The 19398-nt window shown below is 45.8% G+C and overlaps 1 protein-coding gene across 1 annotated transcript in view; it reads right to left on the reverse strand.

The window, feature by feature from the left end:
- Positions 1-482: 482 nt before the first annotated feature.
- Positions 483-19398, reverse strand: part of LOC138567860 (uncharacterized) — a 330507-nt gene continuing 311591 nt past the window's right edge. The window contains exon 14 of the mRNA XM_069646349.1: positions 483-3285. Within this exon, the coding sequence (XP_069502450.1) occupies positions 3030-3285 (256 nt within the window). The 3' untranslated portion in view covers positions 483-3029. The remainder of the gene's footprint in view (positions 3286-19398) is intronic.

The following is a 19398-nucleotide window of genomic DNA, read 5'->3' on the forward strand; positions in this document are numbered from 1 at the left end:
GGTCCTTTGGGGACAATGAATGTAAGGATGTGCACTATGACAAGGTCTGCTGAAGTTGAAGCTGGTTGTTTGCATAGCGCCTATGAAGCCGCCTCACGGTGCCGGGGCGGGTGCAGTCGAGAGGAAAGGATTGAGCAGGTGATTTAGGAGTCTAGTGGGGGCTGTGCGAGGGCCAGTTACTGGCTGTGTGCGGGTCTCTTGGCGCTACATGGTGATCTTTTGGCCTCGATGTGTGAGTCTGCGCGAGGATCTGCTGGAGTGTGTTAGTGGATCTGTCTATGGACTTAATGGAATGGGATTGAATGTACTGTTGCCGGTAACGGTATCACCGTTTGTCAGTATCCTGGCAATAATACCACTGGATTACTGGAAAATCAAATGACTGATACCGCCACTTGGTCCGGAGGTACTACCTCCAGCGGTAATACCAACTGGTTGCATTGGGGATTTTCTTCCAGTATTACCAGTGGCGGTATTACCGGATGGTAATACCAGCAGTTTTTGGAGGTAAAGTAGAGGAATTAGCTCCAGGTGAGGTAACTCCTCCACGTTACCGCCAAACTATATTACCTCCACTTTTTCCCACACAGCCAAACTCATAACGTGCTCATGGTCTTTTGGTCACGTATGCGGCTGAGTGTCCTTGTTTGATGTCCCTTATTGCCATAGACACCAGTGACGAGAAAGCAACCACACTGCAGTATTACATTGTATGTATTATTCATATTTATTCTTCTCAGGATTATTGCCGTCCTCTCTCCTCCTCCTCAGACACAAGTGTACACAGTATATAAGACATGCCTGCAGCAACGCACGCTGTGCACGTGCACCAAAGCAGCCTGCCGCAGTTCCCTGTAGCTGCCCCGTGTGAAGTGTGCATGCTTTGTCGCTGTGCACAGATGTTCCTGATCACTGTACATGCCTTGTTCCCTACCTTTCCGCATCACGGCCGGGTTTACTGAACTCCATTTCCCTCAGCCATGTAAGGCCCACTGCTCCCTGCAAGCCTCCACACGTGCTCTTCCGCTGTCTTCTGACCATTGCGGGCCACCGTCTCTGTTTTTACCAAACCTGTTGCCTTATGCAACCTGTAGCCCTTTGTTGGCAGGAGACCCTCACAGCTGCTCCTAGGTGGTACCAGTGAGGAGGCTTGCATAAGGGGCTCAGTGCATATGCAAACAAGCTGCCCTCTCCTGCTAAGACCCAGAATCCCAGGTCACACATTGAAATGTCTGTACATTTGGAAAGACCATGGAAAGGTTGAACCACCAGGTAGCATAACCCTCATGAGTACAGGGCAGAGTGAGGGGGGAGGACGGGCGAGGCTGCTCCAAATCTGCAGTCTCACTTTTCCCTCATACTCTAGGGTTCTCTAAATCAGCAGTCCCACTTTTCCCTCATACCATAGGGTTCTCTAAATCAGCAGTCCCACTTTTTCCTCATATCATAGGGTTCCCTAAATCAGCAGTCCCACTTTTCCCTCATACCCTAGGGTTCTCTAAATCAGCAGTCCCACTTTTCCCTCATATCGTAGGGTTACCTAAATCAGCAGTCCCACTTTTCCCTCATACCCTAGGGTTCTCTAAATCAGCAGTCCCACTTTTCCCTCATATCGTAGGGTTATCTAAATCAGCAGTCCCACTTTTCCCTCATACTCTAGGGTTCTCTAAATCAGCAGTCCCACTTTTTCCTCATACCCTAGGGCTATCTAAATCAGCAATCACACTTTTCCCCTCATACTCTAAGGTTCTCTAAATCAGCAGTCTCACTTTTCCCTCATATCGTAGGGTTATCTAAATCAACAGTCCCACTTTTCCCTCATACTCTAGGGTTCTCTAAATCAGCAATCCCACTTTTCCCTCATACTCTAGGATTCTCTAAATCAGCTGTCCCACTTTCCCCTCATACTCTAGGATTCTCTAAATCAGCAATCCCACTTTTCCCCTCATACTCTAGGATTCTCTAAATCAGCTGTCCCACTTTTCTCTCATACTCGATTGAAAGACTTTCACCAAACGGCGGGAGACTGATTCTCTGGTGGGCTTGTCTGCCAAGCCTGCTCCTGGATTTACAGGTCCGTCTGACTGCCCATGCCTGGTGCTGCATTTCGAGGTTTATCTTTCAGCATTTGCCCTGTTATGTCATGTTAAGAGTGTGTTCGTACTGTGCCAGTCAACACCTTAGTGGTCTAATAACGCGGAGGCTTGTCCATACAGTGTCATTTTGTGCTCCTACAAACTGTATCCAGAATTGGCATGCTTATGTGTCTCAGTTGCAGAGGCAGCTTTTGGTGAGGGCGGGGGTGGGGGGGGCAATAAAAAGGCGCCAGCGGTAGGCTGGGGGCGCACTGGGCACCAGAGGACAACCCCCCTCCTCCGGCTCCGCCACTGATGTGTCTGTAAATGCCTGGTGTTAGATGTATGGCCTGCTCAGTTTGCCAACCCTCCCCTGGCGTAGAGGATCCATGCGGGTCTCTTGGCCCAAGCAGCGCTTCATCCTCAGACCCAGTTGGTCTGTTAGGGCTTCCCGCCACCAGGCTCTGAGTGGAGTCTGCCAGCACCTCTCTAGTGATGAATCCCCTGATTGGATTGGTCAGTCACCTTCTGCTGCTAAATGTGCAGGCTGGTTGCTTCATCAGAACCCTTCTGGTGCCAGTTAATCAGGTTCAGTCCGTTATCAGTACCCCGCTGGTGCCATGTGCCTAGGTGTAGCCCATTATCTTGGTGGGGGGGGTGCTAGATGTCTAGGCCCTGTGGTCATTTGCCGGATGTCTACATACATTTGGTTTAGCAACACCCCTCGGTCTAGTCTGGTCGGGTCAGGCTATCAGTCCCCATCTGGTACAGAGGTCTAGGCGTGGCTAGTTTGCCATCACCTGCCTGGTGCTGGATTTTGAAGCCCACTTGGTTTCTCAGCACATATGTGAACCTGATCACCAGGCTGATTTGCCAGCATGTGCCTGCTGGCAGAGTCATACTCTGGGTTGGTTGTTCACCTGCTGGCTGTGGGATTACTAGGCCTAGTACTCTTCACGAAAATAATCTCCCTGTGCAGTTTAGTTTGATGTTATCAGCATATTGTGGGATAACATTGGAGTGGTCCAATGCCTCGTCGGTGAGTTCAAACGTTTGCAGTCCTCCGCTGTTCCACTGGCTGTAGTCCTCGTCCAGCAAGTCAGGCTCTGGCACGTCTGCTGGGGGCAGTGGGCGCTGGGCGCTCCCCTTCCAGTCCTGAGGCCGGTGGATCTTCATGTGGGCGTTCCGGCTTTTGATCTTGTAGAACATTCTGCGGGAGAGGGAATAGGAAGGTAGGTTGTTGTTATTTGTTTGTTTATTTGTAACGCGCAGCCGGGCCCTTGGGCATCTGGGCGCATATTGTTGTGTAAGAGAAGTCTAGTGGCTAAGCCTTCACAGCTCGACTACTACCCTGCACAGGCTCCATCACTTGAGTACACACAAACGCCCACCCCAGCGAGGATTCTGGCATACACAGCCCTGTCCCCCACACCAGCTCATCCAGTCATCCCACAACACGCCCCCCATAAACACACCCAACTAAAGTGAACTCTGCTGCCTTGTAACAAGGCTAGTCCATTCTAGCCCTAAATTGCCTTTCTCTGAGCAATGAAGGTTAGCGCTCATGCACCATTGTGGGGTGCATCTACAGGCCCTAAACAGAAATCCTTGTCACCTGAAAAGCTGCATTAACCATTTTCACCAAAAACGTCTGTGCTTTGCTTTCCCTGGCACATGTGTAGCAAGCATTTGAACTTTGCACCAAGAACGGCTCTGTGTTTGCTTTTATTCCATCTGAATGACAAAAAGTTAAAAAATCACACCAAGAACGGCTCTGCTTTTGCTTTTATTCCATTTGAATGACAAAAAGTTAAACATGTCACCAAAAACGGCCCTGCGTTTTCTTTTCTTCCATCTGAATGACAAAAAGTTAAACAGTTCACCAAAAACGACCCTGCGTTGCTCTGATTTCATCTAAATGACGAGAAGTATGCACTACATCAAAAAAATGCCTTGTTTGACTTTTAATTCACATGAGGGGCAAGAAATTCAACACTTCAACTAGGACCGGCTTTGTTTTCCTTTCATGTGAACCGCAGCACTTCACACACGGCAAAAGAAAGATGATTTCAAAAGCCACAGGGAAAAGACGGCAACGCTTCAGGGAAATCTGTTGTGGGCGGGGGGGATGTACATTATGTTTTCTCCCCACAAGACTTCAATCACCTTTGAAGTGGCCCACCACACCGGACAAACCAGTTTGGCCTAAAGCAGGAAACTTAACAGTGAAAAGCCCCGCTCACTGAAAGTCGCACCTACCTGTGAAACATTCCGCAGTAACATGTGATGTGATTAAGGGTGACATAATTCCCTGCTCTGCCAGACTTTAAGGCAGGGCTAGGGAGGACAAAGAAAGCAAAGTGTCAATGGAGCATAACGAGGAGGGGTGAGCACTTCCTGCAATCCCTACTAAAGATGATCTGACAAGCTTCAAAGAGGGTCATAAAAATCTTTGGTTGCAAGCTGACCCAGGAAGACAGTGGGCAGTGGGGGATGATGCACCCCTCCTACAGAGAAGGACAGGACCTTTCAATTGACATTTAAAGATTGATTTCAATTTAGACATTTTTCCCAGCACTCAGAATAAGAAATAATTTCCTTTTATGCTATTTCTCCATGCCATTTCCAGGTGTTTTTTTTTAGAGTCTAAGTGCATGTTTCTAGGACTTTGTGGACTGAAATGGCCAGTAAAGATTAGTTTCTGGCTGATTTAAAAATGGGACAAATATGACAGTTGGTGGAAAGATGGAGATGGACATATGAATATGCTTGATCATTCGCAGAGTTATAACTGTTATACATTGTGTGAAAAGGACAAAATTGCACCAAACGGCCATACTACATTGTCTGGATTTACCAATCGATTTATCTAATTCCCCATGACCAGTGACAACTGCATATCTGGTTCACAGGGCTGGGGCGGTATAAGTATGAAGTTATGAGGCATAACATAGTTTTGCTAAAAGGTTGACCTGAGAACAAAGAACTGTAATAAATGCCAAACAGACAGATGGTGCTCTCTCCCCTTGAACCAATAATGCCAGAGCGCAAAGAGAGAAATTGTAGGCTGTCCTATCCAAGGGCAGGAGTAATTATAGAGTACTCCCCCTAAATTGTAAAGTGAGTGATGTCATTTGTGCTATAGAAGGGGGGACTGTGCTAGGTTAGACACAGACAGACAGACACACACAAGAATCTGGGGGGACAGGAGGAGGACAGAGAGGAGGCAGCTGAACCATACCATCCTTGAGAGTGCAGAGACCAGACCCCTTGCCTAGCTGTCCAGAGTGTCCTGAGATCCAGCTGGCTGTCCAGAGTCGCATCCAGGAGAGTGCAGAGACCAGACCCCTTGCCCTAGCAGTCCAGAGAGTCCTGAGCTCCAGCTGGCTTTCCAGAATCCCAAACCTAGGCTTACCTTGTAAGTAGCAAACCACCCCAGCCCTAAATTTGATAAACCTCTCCTTTTTGTAACATTGCATCCAATATTTCCCCCACTGAAACCCCATTAAAAATTCCACTGAAACCCCCTTTGAAAATCACATTGACACCCCATTGAAATCCCACTGAAAGCCCAAATTGACAGTATAAATCATTCACCTTCCTATAGAAGGATCTGTATTAGTCTGTGCATGTTAGCGTGTTCCTTTTTAGATCCCTCAGTTGTCTGTATAAATCCTTAGTATCATTTTGAAATAAATCAAATAATTCCCCATTGAAATTCATGGTAAGAGTTGGTTAAAATTCAAAATTAACCCCCTTGTCCCAAGTGTCTTTCTTTAATAACTATAGTCATTGAAGTATAGCCTCAATAAAAGTAGTCTCTGTGTAACTGAAAACCGAATTTGCCTGTGTATTGTGTGCATTACCCCACAAACTCCTAACTTACATCTGTCCTATTAAAAAACCAAAACCATAGTCCCATTGAGAGCAACCCTTTTTGTCTATAATCCTATCTGTCTGTGCCTCTGTCCTGGCCCTTGAAAACAGATTCCCGATTTTGAAAGCTAAACCCCTTCCCTAGCTGCCTGTCATTGTAAATCCTGTGTAAAATGAATTTCCATTTGCCATTTGTATTTTTCCTTTAGCATTTGCTTTCTCCCCAAAATCAATGTTCTTATTTTATTTCCATGTTGCCCTGGCATGCTGATTAGTAGTTTCTAAGCTCCCCCATCTCCTCAAGTGTAAGCAACATGAATTTCCTTTCAATCTCTCCGCTTGCAGTTGTGAGTAGCCGTGTGAGTTATAATCAAAATCCGATTCTGCCGTTTTGCCCCAAAAACGGGTTTCACTTTCTTTTCTGCTTCCCATCTTGGGATGATGGGCTTTATTCCAAATCCGATTTTCTCACTCTATCCTTACTCCTTGCCACTGTCTTCCATTCAAAGGAATTAAGTTAGCTGATGTTTGGTTGTGAATGTTGCAGGGGGAGTGCTAAACTTTGGTGCTACCATTTGATTAAAAACTGTTCTTTATCCTGTTTTGCCATTAAAGATCCGTGTAAACTGTGATAGGATATCTGAACCAATTGTTCTGTAGGAATCATTGCTTTTGCATTGCCACATATTGGTGGCTGCTGTATTTTGAGTATTTTTCCTTTTTCATTAAATAATAAATTAATAAATATCTTATTGATACACACTGGCCTGGTTCCTAGTCCATTGTGACACCGGTTGTTTGTGAAGATTGGCTGCGAGATGGGCTGGAGGCCTACGCAAAAGAATCCGTGGTATATTAAAAATAAAAATCACTTTATTATACGCCATATTCATTGTTGAGGAAGGAGGCCCTGGCTGGAGTGTGCCGTGTCATAAAACCGTGACACCATACTCACAGCCACAATCACTTTGATGTTTAGAGCAGCCTCATTGTTCATAAAAATTGAGACCACTCCCCTGCCCCCTAATGATGCCCTAACTCTCTGCTCCTCCATTTTTTTTTTTTTTTTTTTCGAAATGGCAGCACGGACCTGCTGAATTTTCTCTGGATCTTTATGCTTGCTGATTCACTTAAACACTGGCCCGTCACAGTTTATCAAAGTTGCTTGTAGTGATGCGGTGCATGAAAGCATGAGGCGTGCATGCCCAAGATGTGGGGTGATCATTATGAGTCCGGCGGTATATATTAAAAGAGTTACCATACCGCTGAATCATGAGTCAGCAGTAATATCATCAGCGGTAATGCAGCTGACGGTGTCAAAATGGTATTAATGTCATATTATAAATTGGGAAAATTGCAGTAATACTGCTGAAATTTGGGTAGTAATGCCGCCAAAAACACAGAAGAGCTACCTCCACCTAAAAGTTGGAGGTAAATGCATACAGCTGATGGGAAAGAGGGCACAGGTGCACCCAATGTACTCCGGATGGGCACATAAGTGGTTCTTCTCCCTGGGATGGTCTGTAGGGGGTAAGAAATGTACTGCAGTTAGATGGATTATTGGGGACAAGAAATGTATCACACTTGGGTGGATTGTTCGGGGTGGGATATGTATCACACTTGGATTATTGGGGACAAGACATTTATCACATTTAGATGGCTTATTGGGGGTATGAAATTTATTGCACGTGGATGGATTATTGGGGACAATAAATGTATCACACTTGGATGGATTGTTGGGGTGGGAAATGTGTTGTACTTGGAAGGATTTTTGGGGGTAGGAAATGTATTACACGTGGGTGGATTATTGAGAACAATAAATATATCACACTTGGATGGCCTGTTGGGGATGGGAAGTGTATCACACTTAAATGGATTATTGGGGACAAGACATGTATCTCACTTGGATGGATTGTTGGGGGTGGGAAATGTATTGCACTTGGATGGATTACTGGGGGTAGGAAATGTATCTCACGTGGTTGGATTATTGGGGACAATAAATGTATTGCACTTGGATGGATTGTTGGGGGTAGGAAATGTATTGCACATGATGGATTGTTGCGGGTGGGAAGTGTATCGCACTTAGATGGATTATTAGGGACAAGAAATGTATCACACTTAGATGGATTGTTGGGGGTGGGAAATGTAGTAAACTTAGATTATTGGTGGTAGGAAATGTGTCACACTTAGATGGATTATTGGGGACAAGAAATGTATTGCACTTAGATGTACTGTTGGGGGTGGGGAATCTATCGCACTTAGATGGATTATTGGGGACAAGAAATGTATCGCACTTGGATGGACTGGTGGGATTGGAAATGTATCACACTTAGATGGATTATTGGGGGTATGAAATGTATTCCACTTAGATGGATTGCTGGGGGTAGGAAATGTGTCACACCTAGATGGATTGTTGGGGGTAGGAAATGTATCATACATAGATGGATTGTTGGGGGTAGGAAATGTGTTGCACTTAGATGGATTATTGGGGACAAGAAATGTATTTCACTTAGATGTACTGTTGGTGGTGGGGAATCTATCGCACTTAGATGGATTATTGGGGACAAGAAATGTATCGCACTTGGATGGACTGGTGGGATTGGAAATGTGTCGCAAATTTGTCGCACCTGGATGGATTGTTGGGGGTAGGAAATGTGTTTACTACTAAAATAACCGTACTAAAAACTCACCATCTGCATACTCCCCCTCAAATTCTGAATTAAACACAACCACACCTCTACCGCACCACACACCGCACACACTTCACAACACCCAACATGAAAGCAAACCATACACAATCATACCTCAACACTGCATGATGGCTACCAACCAAAAACGCACCAATGCTCAGTGACCGGTTTCTCTGAACTGAAGCTGTCAACAGCACATCTTAGCTCCCCTCCTCCCCCCAACCCTCCTTCCAGTGCAGATCCGGCAGAGCACCAAGAGACCATGCAAGTGGCAACAGTGTGCGGTACAAGACCCATAGCACATTAACATTATTAACATGCCAGACTACAACCCACAGGACTAGGGATGAGTGATATTGCTGCAGTAAATGGCCAATGCATATTTGCCCAACAGGCTAGCTACACACACATTGGACTATAGGAACCACAATGCAACATTAGACATCCCTATACATCTGTGGTCTTCAAACTGGGGGCTGCCCCCTTTAGGGGTGTCCAAAGTATATCCGGGGGTGGGGGGGCAAAGCCTGCTAAAAAGGATTATGTTGATTGTTGTCAATATAAAAAAAGGATCAAGGTGACTGTTCTTAATATGTAAATGGGACGTATGTGACTGATTTATAGAGAATATGGAAGCAGTACACAATCTTAGCATTTTATGAAGAGCCTTGGCCCCCCTGGACATCCTTTGGGCTTCCTAAAGGGGGGATAACCCCTAGGTGGAGCCCCACAAACACTATTTGATCTTCAGGGGTGGCTTGGTATGAACATGTTGAAAGACCACTGCTGTACATGGATTGACTTGCTTCTAATTTGAAAAGAAATTTGACATGCTGCACGGTCAATCGCAGACCCTGAAAGTGGCGAGTGATGGTTGTGAGCTGTGTGCATGATGTACCACGACAGAGCAAATGCACCCCCCTTAGTGAATGACTCCATATGCAAGGACTGGAATAGGAAATCATGTTGTGTGACAATACTTGTGAAATGCATGCACAGACTGTTTATCAGCATGCCGTTGTAACAGGCAATGCATCCACAATGTACTGTGATTGACACATATGACCTTTGCTCTTGTAGGTGACTCTGGATATCCCCAGCTTCCATGGCTCATGACACCAGTGCAGATTCCACAGACGCCACAGGAGGTTGCGTACAACGTGGCACTCATCCACACTAGGCTCTGTATTGAGCGGACCTCTGGCCTGTTTAAGGCTAGTTTCCGGTGCTTACACCACTCTGGAGGGGTCCTGATTTACAGGCCAGATAAGGTCAAAGTGTCCTTGCCTGTGCAATGCTGCACAACATATGCATCAGGCGGAATGTTCCCTTGCCCCCTGATGAGGACATGCCACCTCCAGATGAGGAGGACTCAGTGCCTGCGGGTGCTCTGCTGAAACGTAGTGAGCGGGAAGAAGGTAGGGATTGACGTCTGGTTCTGCAAGAACTGATTGACAATTTCTTTTGGTCACCATTGATATGCACTTGCTACGCACCTATGTAAATAGTGACATCATTAATTAAACACTTACGCACAACAAGGAATGTCCTAGCATTGCTTCAAGTAAAAATATATTTAATGTGGACATGTGAAACGACTTACCCCAAAACACTCTCAAAACACCCTCCCCAAAAACCCTCCTCAAAACACCCCCCCAAAAACACTTCCCAAACACCCTTCCCAAAAGCCCCCCCCTTAACACCATCTCCAAAAACCCTCCCAAAAACCCTCCCCAAAACACCCTTGCCAAAAACCCTCCCTAATACACCCCCCAACCAAAACACCCTTGCAGTGTTCAACACTTACTTTCTGTGCCTCTTGGGCATGGGGGCCTGCTCTGGCGCCTTGCCAGTGAGTTGGCGATGTGAGCGGCACCTTGGGGTGCTAGGTTGGGAGCCCTCTGTGGGGGTCACAGAGGTGAGCCCTGGGCTCGGATGAAATGCAGGGTGAGCTGCATGCACTGGTTAAGTGTCTTGGCAGAGGCTGAGGATGCCTCTGTGTGCTCCCACACTTTGTCTCACTGAGGTCATGGCGGCAGTGGCATGGCCTAGTGAACAGGACATCCTGCAGCTATACCCCTGCAGGCAGTCACACATGGCCTGCATTTCTTGGAGCTGCTGGCCCTTCAGTGCCTCAATAGATGCCTGATGCTGCTCTATGGCATATAGTCTCGCCCATACAACCAACATAGTGGGCACAAGCAGAGAGGTGGGCTGTGCGAAGGGTTTGGGCTGAAGCATGGTGATGCAAAGCCCATGTCATACTCCTCCTCATCACCCTCTTCCTTGTCGGTGGTATGGACATGGGCCCTGACACGATGGACAGGTGGCTTCACTGCCTGTGATGGAGAGGAGAGCGTGCCAGAACCCTGATGACTTCCAGCCAGAGCAGGAACGGTAGCAGTGTGTCCCACGACAGGTGCTGGCAGTGGCATGGCAGTGGCGGCCTCAGTGACAACAGTGCCACCTGCCTGGATGTTGGAGGGGCCACTGAGCTGCGCCCTGGGATGGTGACATCCTCCAGACTTGCTGGAGTTTCCACTGTGGTGGTAGCTGGTGGTGGTGGCCCTGCTGCCCTGCTCTCCTGCTTGCTCTGGCTGGCAAGGGGTCTGGCTTGTGCAGGGGTGCAGGCGGATGATGTGCCAGCAGTGGAGGGTCCTGCCTCATCACTGTCCGTGGACTGTGTACCTGTTGGGAATAGAATTACATGCTGACAGTCATCTTGCAGACATGTCTGAGGGCTTGCAGGACACTCATACAACAAGGTGTGTGTTCCAGAGATGCACATTTCGTATGATTGGCATGGTTCGTATCAGTCCAATGAGTGCTGTTACTGCTAGGTGGTGGTAGTACCGGCTGAGGATGTACACGGTGCATGCATGTGCACATTGCCTCTTGGCCTGCCCAAGGTGGCCTGTTGCTGTGGGTTTGTTGGGGCATCACATGGGCTGTTATGGTACATATGGGTGCTTCTCATGTGTCCATAAGTTGGCATGCACATTTTGCCTACAGTGCAGGTGCATTGCTGCATTTCACAGCCACCCTGGAACATGTGTGTGTGTACTCACTGTGCATTCGCTGTGATCGCCATGTTTTGACCCATTCCCTTTCCCATTTTGCATATCTCTGCTGTGGGACACATGCTTTTGGACACTGCATTCACATGTGTATTGTGTCAGATAGACTTACTGCCATTGCCGTAGGACCCTGCTCCGGTCTTCGCGCTCCCAATCCCCTCCATGCCCCCCATGTGAAGGAGGGAGCTTGCCGTATACTCCCAAGGCATGAGGTTGAGGGGTTTCACTGTGCCACCTCCCGTGGCAGCACTCTCCTTTGTGTGTCGGACAATGAGACTGCAGACCCACACCTTTAGATCATCCCACCACTTGCAGCAGTCCTTAGCATCACAGGGAATGGTGCCCACTGCTGTCATCATTGCCATAATGTCGGCCCATATCGCCATCTTCCTCTATGCAGAGGTCTTTCTCTGTCTGCTCCCAAAGAGCTCCTCTACATGCTCCACAACTGCATCAGCCAGTGCAGTGAGTACTGCCTCCGTAAGCCTGGGCTTCCACAGCCGGAGTTCTGGAAGTTGTGCTTTTTTCTCCTGTAATATGATGCTGCCACAAGTATGGGGACTGGATGGTGTAAGGAAGGCATGGTATCAAACAGTGAAGACAGATACGAGTGATCTCAGTTCAAGGATGTTTATTGAACTTCAATGGGTTGGTTGAACGCCTATCTAACCTGAATCTAAGGCTGGGAGAAAGCTACGACCATCAAAAAATAATAGCTCAGTCCTATTTGAATCTCTGTCAAAATTAAAGGGCCTATACTAATAAACCTATTGCCAATCCTTACTTCTAAATACAAAAGGGTGTGGGACAATGATGTATGCAACAAAAAGAAATAATATGTCAGGATGGTTGAGCAGTTGGCTTCCCTTCCCCATGTTTTCAGCACGGGGAAAGGCGGCATATTCAAGCTTCGCACACACTCTGTCTTCTTTGCCATGAGGGCACAGTTCAAAGCATAGACATCAGGGCCTTCTGCCAAAGTCTTTTTTCTAATAACAGTCTCTTACTTCAGCGGGCCTGTCGTAACAAACAAATATCAACGTTCCATTTCTATTAGGATCTTCACGTGCACAAGTTCTCGCTTCCAGTATTTATCATGGGTCTCCCTCCTTCAGGCTTGGACCCATTTGTAGCACAATGTTTACTTTTGGTCTCCCTCGTTCAGGCTTGGACCACTTTGTACCACAATGTTTACTATTGGTCTCCCTCGTTCGGGCTCGGAAACACGGATCTCCCTCGTTCAGGCTTGGATGCTCTTGATATCAAAATTGAAGACTTTTGAATGTGCAATGGGTTTTGCTTAAACCGTTGCAGGACCACTTCAATTCACTTCAGACAATATACTCATCAATCTTTCGGCTTTCGTTTCTCTTGGCGGGATACCTTACAGAGACCTTCTATGGAGCACACTCACAGTGCCGGATCACTCTGTTAACGGTATCATATCTTTCCTTCTCAAGTTCAAACATTCATCAGCAGTTTAGCTTTAATCGCGTCTTTCATCACATGTGTTTAACAATGCTCACTCCAGCGCTCGTTAAACAATGTTGCTGATTGCAACCTTGACTTCAACACAGACCGGTCTTGCATCGGTCTCCCTAACTGACCAGCTGTGTTGATCTCTCTAATGCTTCTCTGATCTTGGAGCCAAGGATGATACCTCAGCGGCTGCCGCTCCTCCCTACCTTGGTTGGCAACACGGGAGGGCCTTATGTATCTCTGACACACAATGTAGGAGTCTTCAGTCGGGTTTCCTGGCCTTATGCTTTCTGCTTCGAAGGTTTCTGGAAAGTGATGGTTTCTTTCAGAAAAGGTCAAGAGTATTTCCCCCCTTGCAAACCCCTGGTTTCCTGTCTTTGTGATTTGCGTGGCTCAGAGTGTGCTCTCATGCTATGCCTTTTATTTGTGTGCGGAAGTTTAATGGATGTCAGGTGTGAGGGATTGTCAGTAATTGCCTGACTTCGCCTGACCATAGTAGTGGGAGGTACACTGCTCGGGTGTGAGTCTGTTTTCTCCCAGAGCGGGCTGTCCTTGTGGAAGTGTTTGTGAAGGGAAAGCGAGTGATGGGGTAAAGTTCCCATGTATCCTACCTTGTAGGATGGGGTAAAAGTGTTACAGGGGGAGGGATACCGCGTCTCGCCATCCGGTGTCCCACTCCCACTTCCCAAAGACCCCTCACCCAGTTGACTCTGCCACACAGGTCCGCCCACAGGAATTGGATTCAAAAGCAATGACTGTGTCCTGGGCAGATGGATGACAGATCCCCAGGGACTAGCGAGTGAGACACCTTCTGGTTTCTCACAATTGCAACAGGAAATGGGAGATTTGGGGTGGATTGAGTTTTTCAAGACGTCCGCTGCCATGCTTCCCGTTCCGGCTGTGATGTTATTTCTGCTGGCGGTAATACCGGTAGCCGTAATACCGGCTGGTGTGCCGGTGGTAATGGTAATACCACCAAGATTTTGGCAGTATTGCCACTCGATGGCTGTTGCCAGCAGTAATACCACCAGACGGTATTACCATTTCCACCAGGGGTGTGTGCATGCAGCCACCAGTTCATGACATGGTGGTAATTCCGACGGTCATCCCACCGGTAATGGTACTACTTCTGGGGTGGAATTACCAGCATTTTAACTGCAAACTCGTAGTGAGCCCCGTTATGCCATCTCTCTTGGTGGGAAACTGTAGTGATACACGAAATTGCAACCTTGCCAATCAGGGCTTTAGATGACAGCATTAGCCGCTGAAAGCCAATAGTGTATTCAAAGTATGTGCTAAAAATGCTGACAGTAGTCTGTTGTAGCACTTCCATTATGCAGTAGTGAGCTACAAGGAATATGCAGGCCTAGTATGAGATAGGTCAAATTAAACATTGTTGATAGACAGGCAGGGAGGGCCCCTAGCCATGTAGCTAATAGGTTTTTGGAGTGTTTGGAACATCATGGCACCTATATAGCGCTTAGATAGCCAGTCTTAAGCGCTATAAACACTAAGCTATGAGTGCATGCCTTTTAGAGCTTGCAGATGGGGTTAATACATCCCTGCTTCCCTTAGAATATTCAGCCTCACTAACATTAGCCCTGGCTCCAAGCTAATCTTCCTTTTCTCTGGGAAGGTACTGATAAGACATTCCTCAGCCAGCGCAGATGGGAACAAGGGAGGGGGTAGGAGCGAGCAGGGAGCATCTCAGAGAGAGCTGGGTTTTTTCCATGAACCAGCCTCACAGAGAAAGTTCTGGAACTATGCGTCATGGTGACTGACAGCAAGAGAGTATAAAGTATCCATGCACACATGGGATCAGGGGGAGATCGCCTGTGGACTTGATTCGTGCAGAAACAGGTGCCCGGCATTGGCTCATACGGTGTCCTTCAGCATTGTCCTCTGAGCGGGGCTTGTTTACAGCTAGCTTATGAGGGCCCAAGGTCTCCCCAGTGCTGAGATTAAGGGACGTAAGACTGTGTTTTCTCTATGTTTCTTTATATTTCTCTATGTTTCTCTATGTTTATCTAAGTTCCATGTTCCACTATATTTTGCATTGCTCTTTGTTTTATGCTTTGTAATATTCTCTAACTTGAATCCCAAATGTATATGAAATTCACTGCTTAGAATAAATATGCTAATAACACTTTGAGGGTGTCATTTGTCACTAGCATGAGATCACTGCTCAGCACAATAGAACCTGTATTTTGGGCTGAATTGGGTATTTTTGCTCTCAAAGGGCTGGCCCCGAGGAAGATTTTGCCCAATATCAAGACATTTGGTGGCAGCTTTGTGGGATTTGTGAAGAGCAGTGCCATGACATGACAAATGGTGTGAGAGAACACAGTGTAGAGTGGGGAGCAGGCTGTCGCATTTCCTTGATGGTCTCACTGCAGCTCTGAGACTTCAAAAGGCAGCAATGTTGTGTCGGTTTGCCGTGGCCGATAGCTTGTGTGGTTAAGACTCCCTTCAGTAAATCAGTCGTGACTGACTTATTGCATGGGATTGGTGCCAGGGAGTACAAGGCAATAAACGAGCGGGAAATGGCTTTGTTTAAAGCACTCCGATGAATGGTTAAGAAAGATGTATGCTCAATTAGAAAAAGAATTTTATCATGTGGTTTCCCAAGTTTAAAGTTGTAATTTGGAATGCATAATGAGACGGAGTTCTCATCTCTATTCTGTCATGAGGGCAGGAAAAAAAATAATAATTGCAGGGATTTGACATGCAAATTGTGAATAGTGATTTAACCATTGACTCAGCCCCAGTGTGCTAGCGAGTGGGGGCTGTAATGTTCGGAGGCGAAGGTTCGTCTTTTTTGATATATGCTTTTGAAGGGTTGGCATTCCTGAATAATGAGGAAGGGGAATGAGCCATGCTTAGGAGAATGAGTAACATCTGTGCTGAGAGCCTAAAGAGTTTTTTCTTTCTTTTGGCAACTGTAAAATTCCATGTGCTAATGGTGGCAAATTCTGTTTAAAGGAAACACACTAAAATGGTTATATTGCATTTTAGGCTGTGCCATGCTTTTATTGGGTGAGAGACTCACTTAAAAGGAAAGTGAGTGAATGTTATTTGGATTTTCGATTTTTGTGTACTGATTTGAAATTGCAGAACCAGCTTGCAATGGTTGGGGGGAAAAACAATTTATATTTTTCTAAATTGCCCCTGGAGTATTTTTGACTGTCCCCATGCTATGCCATGGATTTGTGCTGTTGCCTTAATAGTGATGTATGCTTTGGAAATAGTGACCTGTTGACTGTGATACATGGGGAAAAATGTTGTTGACACATTAAACAGCCCACAAGCAATAGAGTGTGGGTTGTTCTTGCAGAAAAAAAACGTGCAGGGAGCTGCACTAAATATGGCATTTTTATTTTTTAAATGCACTGAACTGAGTGGTTATAGTTTGGCAATGGTACAACAGAATGAAACATCTGTGTGTGATAAGATAGCACAAAGATTTAATGGGTTGTGAGTTCTCTTGAAAGATCGCACATTACAAGAAAAAAAAGACGCTTTGACATTTTGCAAAATTACATGGAGTAGAAAAATGACAAGAAAAGTGCCGCTTTTGAAAAACAAGAGTCTTGCTGTATGTGCAGAGCTTGTGCCTTGAAGCTGTCTTGGGCGAGGTGCGTGAAGGCAAACAAAAGCAGAAACAGTACAAGAAAGAGTTAATCTGGATGAATTGTCTGAAACGAGTGAAGCCGCCACAGTATAAGAGTTATAGGCAAAAGAGATAAGCTGCGTGCTAATGGCGCTGCCAGGTGCACACGAAAGATAAACATGCCTGCATTCCTGAGGAAGGGGGAGCAAAAACAGAGAGCTGTTCAAAAAGTAAAGAATTTGCCCAGTAAACTGTGGTACGGAGCAAAGGCTTCATGCAGGATGGCAGACGGGCACATCACATCTGAACATTTACCTATGCATCTGTGAATGGGCCAAGAAAAGACAGCTGCCCATTCCAACAGACATTACTGTGCAAACCGCATTCCCATGTGATGTGATGTGAAGTGAAGTAAAGCGCTATTGCTGTGCAAGCTGCATTCCAATGCTCCATGTGATGTGAACTGAAGTAAAGCGCTGTGCACTGGAGAAGAAACCTCTAGGCGCTTTGAGAAGAGAAAATACACATCTGGCAAACTGCAAGCTACATTGCCAGGGGATGGAGTAACTGACAAAGACATTATGGCATTCCAGATGGAAGCAAAACTGACAAAAAGTGCTTAGCCGTTTTGCAAGAGACAACATGCAGAGCGGGGCTTTGAAGTACAACATGAACACTGCACATTAGCCATGATCCAGAAGCCACACGGCTTAGTGCAAGAATGAATGATTTGTTGAAGCAACAAAAGAAACTGACTCAGACTATCGCACTCAAAGGAGTGGTTCAAAAACAGCAAACGCCCTTTGAAAAAAATGACAAGTGAAAAAACCAGAGACTTGAAAAGACACTGCTAAGAAAAGAAAGATAAATAAACAAAGCTGCTTGTACAACTGTAAGCGGTATTGGACTGAAAGACTTTACCTTTGAAAAATGGAGTGATGCCAGCAGGGCAACCTAAACCAAGATCATGGGACACTGGAAGCAAGTTGGCGCCTGGCATTTGTGATCGCTTTGGTGAAAAAGAAAAGCATTGTGCGACCTGGGTACTTACTATATGGCTTTGTAAAAGCACAGATCAGTCTGAGGTACCATTGACCAGCTATGATTGCATTGCACAAATGAGTTTGTGATTAGGCAGTTACACCCCGTATGGTTGAGTGTAAATAAGCCCCCAGAAACATGCAGAAAGGTGATAAATAATTGCAGTAGCAATGACAAAGTGTGTAGTTACCTGATGAGACTTTTTGAAGATGGGGGTGGTATTATGGGAAGGGGTGGATAACGCTGATATTGAAGTTTTGATGACATCCTAACATTTCTGTTTGTATTTTGCCTAGGCAAAGCACGACAAGACATTTCATAATATAGGAAGTTAATGTGCAGTTTGTGGGTGACACTGATCAAAGAAGGGTCAGACGCATTCTCAGAGAAAGCGAGCCACTGCGACATGCTATTTCAACTTTAACGTGCCCTGCACCGCACTCAATGCTGTAACCTGCGAATAGTGTCCAACAGAGTAATAACTTTTGCTGAACTGGCACGGTGCAGACTTGGCTAATTATCAAGTATTTGATGCTACACATTTAAATGACATGTTTTGCCCTTTCTTGTTTAAAGGACTATGGACAATGAATTGTGGACTGTAACATCAGGCACCACATACAGCTGTGTGACACAGCAATTGAATGCTAACACATTGAAAAATGGTTTTTAAATGCACTGTTGAGATGAATCTGAAAAAACCAAATGGTTTTACTCTTCCAACTGAATGGCTTTAACCAGAGATGTTTTGTTTTTTGAAAAAAAAAAAAATATTCTACATTGCACGTAGGCAGGAGAATGATTTATGAACTGTTGGGGCAGCAGAATTATGCAAGCAGGAGTGTAATTAATTTTGAGATAAGATGAGTGCGCACATCAAAGTCACCTGTGCGTAGGTTAAGATTCTTAATTGAAGTAATGCTGCCAAGTGTATGAGCTATAATTTGAAATGGTAATCTTTGAAACACTGGATACTTTTACAGCCAGCTTAAGGCAGGTAAATGAAACCATGACTGACTTGATGTTTGATTTTTATGACACAGAGTGTGACACGGTTTTTGTTAAACCAACCAGTTTCATGTTTTTGTGGGGACAGCTGTCTCCAGCACACTAATGCAAAGAGTCACCTTTTGATTGTAAACATTTGGAATAATTCTTTGGAAAAGCGCTGCAAATGAGTATCCACATGGAATTGCTAGAGTACTGGCCTGGCACATTGTCAGGCATCTTTTGTCACTGAATGGATACCATTTGTTTAATTTGTCTAATGTGATGTTTTTCTGACCAAGAACTGCAGCGAGTGTTCTCGCCAAGATTTAATGAACTATAACTTGACTAAATGAATTTTTTCCATGGTGTGATGAAACAGCCACTGCCGGATAGTAGTATGGTGTTTGTGGCTAAAGTTATTATTGTATATGGTAGATATCCCACTTGAAGAAGGGTATTCTCCAAGTCACAGAAGGTAGACACTGTGAACCTGTTAGATTTTCCAGTAGTAAGACAACATGTAAATTGTAGACTGGTAATGCACACCTTCATTATTACAG

Source organism: Ambystoma mexicanum, chromosome 2p (genome assembly GCF_040938575.1).
Source record: "Ambystoma mexicanum isolate Mex_15411 chromosome 2p, UKY_AmexF1_1, whole genome shotgun sequence".
In the NCBI taxonomy this organism is placed as follows: domain Eukaryota; kingdom Metazoa; phylum Chordata; class Amphibia; order Caudata; family Ambystomatidae; genus Ambystoma; species Ambystoma mexicanum.